General features: G+C 41.2%; 1 protein-coding gene across 3 annotated transcripts in view; it reads left to right on the top strand.

Moving 5' to 3' along the window:
- Nucleotides 1–7,790, top strand: part of amot (angiomotin) — a 61,918-nt gene that overhangs the window by 20,032 nt on the left and 34,096 nt on the right. For all 3 annotated transcript variants that reach the window (XM_019876232.1, XM_019876231.1, XM_019876230.1), the window contains exons 4-5: nt 4,312–4,456; nt 5,708–5,800. In XM_019876232.1, coding sequence (XP_019731791.1) covers nt 4,312–4,456; nt 5,708–5,800 — 238 coding nt within the window. The remainder of the gene's footprint in view (nt 1–4,311; nt 4,457–5,707; nt 5,801–7,790) is intronic.

Genomic DNA, 7,790 nt, shown 5'->3' with positions numbered 1-7,790 from the left:
CTTGTTTGTTTTGCCCCTCCAAAAACTTTTTTTTTTTTTTTTTTTTTTTTTTTTAGCCATTCAGAGGTGGACTTGCTGGTGTGTTTTGGATCATTGTCCTGCTGCATAATCCAAGAGCGCTTGAGTTTCACTCACAGTGCTATTTTAGAAACCTGCCTTGGGACTACGGCTAAAAACTAGCATTTATGCTAAATCCGGCGCATTTACACCGTTTAGTCTTGCGTTGATATACTGTCCTAATGCATTGAATAAATAACTAAATAAATCAGCAAGTCACTAAATAAATAAAAATAAAATTGAGTTTGAGAGCGCAAACTGTATGTCACATTTTCACCTTCAAGATTTTCTGGTGGACAGCAGCAATGAATTCTCATTGTCCCATCAATCAGCAAGTTGTCCTGGTCCTGAGGTAGAAAAGCAGCCACAGACCACTACACTGCCACCACCATGCTTCACTGTTGGCATGATGGTCTTTTTATCAAATGCTGTGCCGTTTTTAACCCAGACTTAATGGGCCACGTTTTACAAAAAGTTGAACTTTTGACTAATTAGTCCAAAAGTGAGACGAGCCTTAGTGTTCTTTTTGGACAGCAGTGGTTTTCGCTTGGGAACTCTCCCACGGATGCCATTTTTGGCCAGTGTCTTTCTTATGCGTGAGTCATGAACACTGACTTGAACTGTGGCCAGTGAGGTCTGGAGTTCTCTGAATGTTGTTCTCGGTCCTTTTGCAATATCCTGGATGAGTCGTCGTTGCATTCTTTGAGTAATTCTAACTGGTCGACCACCCCGGGGAATGTTTTAACTGTTCCCACTTTTTTTCATTTGTGGATACAGTAATGGCTCTGACAGTGTTTCGCTGAATCCCCAGAGTCTTGGAAATGGCTTTGTAACCTTTTCTAGACTAATAGATTTCAATAATTTATTTTCGAATTTCTTGAATTTCTACGAATTGTGGCATGATGTGTTGATTTCTTGAGATCTTGTTACTGACTTCACTTTGACTATATGTTTGATTTCTTGATTTCACAAATGTGGTGCTAGGGTGGTGCTTGTGAATTGAACTCAGCTTTCCTAAAACTGTCGTTTGTCAAGTTACTTTGTGATTTAACAAGGGGAGGTGGGGGGGGTACATCGGCACAGGCAGTTTTGGATTTTTTTTTTTTTCCCTAAAAATTGGCATTTAGAAACTGCATTTTATATTTCCTTGGGAATTCTCTATTGTGATGATCTTAAAATTGGTTTGATGAACTGAAACTGATGTGACAAATATGCAAAGAACACAGAAATCAGTACGGCGGCAAATACTTTTTCACAGCACTGTAAGTGCTGACAGAAGCAATTTTCGACCGAACCCTGGACTATCACAAATTCAAAAAGCAAAGATAAGGAACGGTTTGGGGCGGAGGGGGAGGAGGAGCAATGGGCAGTAGTATATCAATTTATTATTTTTTTGTGTAAAATGTTAAATGATAAATGGGCTGTCACTTTTACATTATAGCACTTTTCTACCTTTGGTCCTCAAAGCGCTTTACACTTTCCTCATTTACCTACTGATGACGCAGCATCAGGAGCAACTGGGGGTTCAGTATCTTGCTCGAGGACACTTTGACAAGGTCGCAAAGACCGGGAATTGAACCCCCAACCTACAGGTTGGGCGAAGATCGATGTTCCAAACTGTTTCTAAATGAATAAAATTGCGTGCTGTTACCCATGTTTGTTGACAGTCCTAAAATAGAGGTGACGAAATGTAAAAAAAGAAGTGCATTAAAAATAATGATGATGGAATGACGAACTAACGGACTAATGTACTGGACCGGCCTGAAATAACAATGGACTGATGATGACCGACTTTCGGGTCTGCTTGCTGGCAAATGACAGAAAGTTCACTGACACAACCTATATTGGAGCTTAAAGCCCCAATCCCACTGAGCGGCGAACATTTGCAAGTGCTTCAGAATGTAGCGAATGTTGTGTTCTCGTCAGGGTTCATCAGGGTTTGTTCAAAGTCTCAAATATTCGCCAGTCACCAGACATTGGCCTGTACTTTACGTCTCTCAACAGTATTTTGAAGAGGCTCAATATTTCCTTGGATTCCTTTCAAGACAAGTAAAAAACAATAAAACTGTTGGTGAACATCTGGCGAACGTTTGCCGAACGTTTTGCGAACGTTTGCGACCTTGAACAAACCATTATGTGAACACGCATATGTTAATGTCATAAATATTCCCCCTTCAGTTTTATAGGGGCTGAAGCAAATAGTAAATCTTACGATTAGTTAATCGTAATAAATATGTCCTGTCTAGAATGAAGTCCACTGATATGCTCTGTGTGGTTTTAAATGTGAGGATAGACAACAAAAATGATTAAGATTCTAAAATGATCAACTGAAAACTAATACATTCTACAAAGTAGTTTCCTTGCTCTGTCTGTATCATCAACCAAAAGGCATATAACGAAACACTACCTTTTATACAATACAACTTTGTTAAAATAGCACAGCTGCAACAGGGCACTTTGCAAATAATTACAACAAAATAAAGTGAGAACAGTAAATTAAAACACAAATGAATGATACTAACACATATACAGTAGGCATCAGACAACAATAAAACAATGTCAGTTTTCTGTGGCGTCCAAAGCTAAAGAAAAAAGATGTCTTCAAAGGAGTTTTTAATAAAGACAGAGTCTAACATTTAATGGATGGTCATTACAGAGGGAAGGTTCAGCAACAGAAAAGGCTTGATCCTCTCTGGGGCTCTGCTTAGTTCTGAGTTCCTCCAGTAGCCACTAGTCTGCTGACCTGAGGCACCAGGCACGTGTGAAGGGGTGGAGGAGCTCAGAGGGGTAAGCTGGGGCGAGATTAAAAGATTTGAAAACAAGTAGAAGTATCTTCAAATGAACTCTAAAATGAACTGGGAGCCAGTGAATGGAAGCCAGAGTTGGGGTTATGTGCTCCCTCTTAAGAGCTCCAGCTAGGATGCGAGCAGTAGCATTATGGACCAACTGGAGATGCTTGAGGGAGGACTGGGTGACTCCAAAATAAAGTGTGTTACAGTTTTCTATCTGAGATGTAACAAAGGCAGAAGATGAAAGCAGCTGTGTTTAACAATAGCACTGATTTGCCGGTGCTGACTATCATCCACATAGCAGTGAAAGGAAAATACCATATTTTCTTAGGGTGGGACCATCGGACAGAAAATCCAGCGAAATCTGCAAGTGCCAAAAATAGAACCCCGTGGAAGACCATACGACAGAGACGGCAGAGAAACCTAGAATTACACAAAAAGTCCTGTCAGCCAAAAAGGATCTACAGGAAACCACTCTAGAGCACTACCACCTATGCCCACCGGCTCCTGCAAACAAGCCAACAGTATAATGTGGTTCACAGTTTCGTACGCTGCGGTTACATCCAACAAAACAAGAAACACCTCGTCTCTCGTGTCATTTGCATGGAAGATACAAATCTCTTGATCAGCGAGGTCTGGGAAGTTACTCAGCAGCTGGAGATCCACGCCTTGTTGGGAGGACGTGCAGACAGTAGCACAGCCGAAGATCCCCAGGAGAGCCGGTGATCGGTAGCAAGCAGGAGGCAACAGAGTCCCGAATGCACCAACATGCCTTTGGTCACGAGCAGCGAGCGAAGAGTGATTTAGCTCCCTTTTTAACTTCGCTAGTTGTCCACTATATTTGCCGCAGTGCTGCTTCTGCCGCGAGGGATTTGCATGGACACAGAAGAGCTCTGCTGAGATCTCAGCCAGGAACAACGGGGGGGCAACGTCCTCTCCTAGCCATGCTCGAATGGACCCGAACCTCCAATGCTGTACGTCCATCAAGGATTGGCGATCATACATTCGTAGAGAGTCTGTCATGAAAGCACCAATCACTAAAAGCAGAAAATAAAGCTCAAGTGTCAAGAGGTTCACCGTATACAGTGGCACACTGTTTGCCATATTGATTCAAAAAATGACATTTAAATTAAAATTGAAAGCCAACTTACATAATTCTAGAAGGATAGACCATTTGATCTGACACTCTTATTTGTACCTGTCTCTTGTATGTCGAAAAACAACCAAGGTATACTTATACTTTCGCACGATATGATGGAAAGGCACAGACACGCTTGAGTGATTGTGATAAGCCATGTATTAATGTCACTTTGTGTTTTTCTTGTCCTCATCTGTCCTGGTTGTTGTCTTACTGCCTTAGCTCACACCCCTTTGAGTTTGCATTTGTTTTGGGTCATCGAGTGTACGTTTGGGTCAACCTGCCTTCACATCACAACCTTATCAATCCACCTATTTCTTCTGGCAGTTGGAAACTGAAATTCAGCTGGTTTCAGAGGCCTATGAAACCCTTGCTAATACCTCTGCCAAGAGAGAGGCCCTGGAGAAAACAATGAGGAACAAGCTAGAATTGGAGGTCCGGCGTCTGCATGACTTTAACAGGGATCTTAGAGGTAAGACAGCTGGAATGTCCAATAGCTTTTGTGGCAAGTAATAATGGTGCCTTGATAACTCAGTAAACCAAATTCACTTCACGCAACTTTGCCAAATAGTGTACAACTCTTCAAAAAATAGGCTTCAAGCTTGTTTAAGGACACTCTCAGTTGAAATTTACCATCAAAATAAATGTATTTATTTCAAAGAACCAAATAGCTATTCAACAAAATGAAAAAAACAGTTTAACCATTTCAGGAACAGTGGTTACGACAGTGGACAGCTTATCATGTTATGTTACAGGTGCATGAAAGAGTTAAAAAAAATGCAAAGTCACAGATACCCACAGTCTTTCCCTACATTTAATTGTGACCTGCCGATGGATGCGCCCTCCTTCCTCTCCCTCCCCCTGCTCATTGTGTGTCAAGCGGCGCTGGCAGATGAGCCCCACTTTTGACATACGGCTGATATATCAATGACACATCTCTAATAGGTCATTCCCATGACATGTTGAGTGTAGAAGAAGAGCCACCGTCCTAGCAGGCTTGCTGAAAATCTGTAGAATGTTACAAATCAACTATAAATTATCGGGAACACCAAAGGAATTCTGTTTGACTTTGTCTACACAGAACAATTATCTTACAATGTTCCATTATTAGCCATGGTCCAAGTAGTTTGTCCTGTTCTGACAATGAACATTTATCCTATTAGCAGAATATTGCATCTTTTGTAAAACGCTGAAACTGATAACCTCAATTTTTCTGTCAGCTTGGTCTGTCCAAATTGGTACTATGTGTTTAGTATTGTAAAATGCGACACTTATATCCTCATATTTACTGAGAGAAGACAACTGTTAGATTAAACAAAATGTTAAGATGAAGCAATGGAGTTGTTACTGCTAATGGCTGTTCGTTATTCTGGACAAATTTCACTGTGTTATTTGGACACAACACTTTTTTTTTTGTATTTTCTTCAAGCGCTATAACGTTTTTGTGACAACAGCAACCCTCTTCAAATGAAAGTATGACTTTACTAAGTTTGTAGACATACATGGCACAATCTATGCAAGTGCTGCCACAGGGTGGATTGTTCAGATTTATGCATTGAACCATCAGTTTTAGAGGTTCCGTCATAATTTGACAGAATTTTTTTCTTTGTCCCACAGTACTTTGAATCATACTGCCTTATGATGGAATTATGTTTATTTTGTTCTATTTCATTTGACTGCATCACAGGTAAAATTTTTAATGCTGCGTATTTTTGCCGAATAGACCGTATGGAGACTGCCAATAAGCAGCTTACTTCTCAAGAGTCTGATGGGTCAGAAAACAACCTGAAGACCATATCCCAACTGCTTGCACAGAGTGAGGACACACACACACACACACACACACACACACACACACACACACACACACACACACGAAATAGATCATATAGTACTATGATTTGCTCTTACAGTCTAAGCGTTTGAAATATGATAAGCGAAAATAGCCTTAGAAGTCTTGCTTGTCTCATTCCTTCGTTTAGTCAGTAGTTAACTTTGCTTTTGATATTATCTTCGTTTGATAATGGCTGCGCAGCGCTCACAAAGTAGTTGTCTGTTGGAGTGTGTGTTGGCGAATGCACATGTCAATTAGTGTCGGGCAGAACCCTTTTAGGTTACAATTGGTTCCTGCTAAGGATCATCACTAAATGGCAGCAGAACACTAACAGGGAAATAACTCATTGGGTAATGTAAAGAGACTGTATACAGTGAACCCTCATTTATCACGGGGTTTACGTTCCAAAAAGAACCCGTGATAGGTGAAATCCGTGAAGTAGTCAGCTTTATTTTTTACAGTTATTATACAATACTGAACTATGTATTGTATAATATGCAGAGGTGATTGCTCTAAGACAGCTTCCCCTAAAATGTCAAAAAATAAATGATCAAATATATGTGTGTACGTACAATTGTGTGGACATGTCATTGACTAAATATGCGCTACAACGCACTCAACGTTTGTTCCGAATCAGCTTCTTATTACTGGTTACGACGCGACTCTCTTCTCATTCATTCCCACAGCTTCACTGTGCTTTAAACTGAGTGGACGCTGAGCGTCGACCACGCGGACGCTGGGTGTCTCGAGAGTTCAGTGTAGGTTGTCCCAATGCATTGAAATGAGACAAGTCATTGGATAAATGCTGGTTTTGTCCCGCCCATCGGACACTCAGCATATCGGCTGGCCCGGACGCTCAGCTTTTCTGCATGATGATTGGATGATCTGTCTGAGGCTGAATCTCTTTTTGATTGACAGCGAAATGAGCCAATCACCGATCTTGTGCTGAAGGCATCCTTTTAATTGTCTTGAAAAGGAACAGAGAGTAGAATTCACGTATAAATAAACGGACACATTTTATGATGTAGGCCAAAATTGAGTTTCACCTCCTTGACAGACCAGCATCCACCACTGATACAATGAAACCAAAGACCAAAAATTTGCAAAGGTAAATTTGGCAAGCTGTACAGAGACGAGGTGCGGAGACTGTTCACGTTGGTCAGTCGCTTAGCCAATCAGGATGCAGAACACAATTCACTGTTTAAAAGAAAAAAAGCATTAAAAAAAAAACTGCACTAAAAAAATCCGTGAAACAGCGAAGCCGCGGAAGGTGAACCGCGTTATAGTGAGGGTTCACTGTATAAGGCATATCGGATTATAGAGCGCACTATTGGCTTTTGGGAAAATTGAATGCTTTAGGTGTCTTATAGTGTGGACAATTTTAAGACAATTCATTGAATCCGCTTCATGGTAAAAACATACGATAATGATGCAGACGCCAGAGACTCAAAGACTGCTCATAGCCAAAATGACATGTTCACTCAGTCACAGCTTTGTAGGGGGAAAAAAATGACCCACTATTTAGTTTAACCAGCATACAGTGAAACTCCTCTAGAACGAAACCTACATGGGCGAAAATACCCCCTTATGTGAAAAAATCTTCATGCATTAACACAATTCCCATTCTCCTGCGCCCCATACGACGAAAAAACCCCTGTTGCGTTATACAAAATCATTTTCTCTGCTCCAGCCTCGCGAAGACATTCACTACAACAAAGTCTTATCCAACAGCGACCTCTAACTGCTTCGTTCGAAAAAAGGCAACAGCAACCACCACACTGGGTTACATCGTGAACGATGTTTATTTCGGTCACAGCTGTGAGTTTCCTGGACTCAACATACTCATAGCTGCTCTGCCATTGGCTTACCGAGCATCATCCTGGCCTCCAATTGGCCAAGAGGGACCTCACTGTCCTCACTAATGTGTGTAGATACTGAAGCTAGATCCGTAGCATCCGATTAGCTGCTCAGA

The sequence above is a fragment of the Hippocampus comes genome, unplaced genomic scaffold, assembly GCF_001891065.2.
Source record: "Hippocampus comes isolate QL1 unplaced genomic scaffold, H_comes_QL1_v1.1 scaffold119, whole genome shotgun sequence".
NCBI lineage: Eukaryota > Metazoa > Chordata > Actinopteri > Syngnathiformes > Syngnathidae > Hippocampus > Hippocampus comes.
The sequence above is the reverse complement of the archived record's forward strand: the minus strand, read 5'-3'. Positions and strand labels throughout refer to the sequence as shown.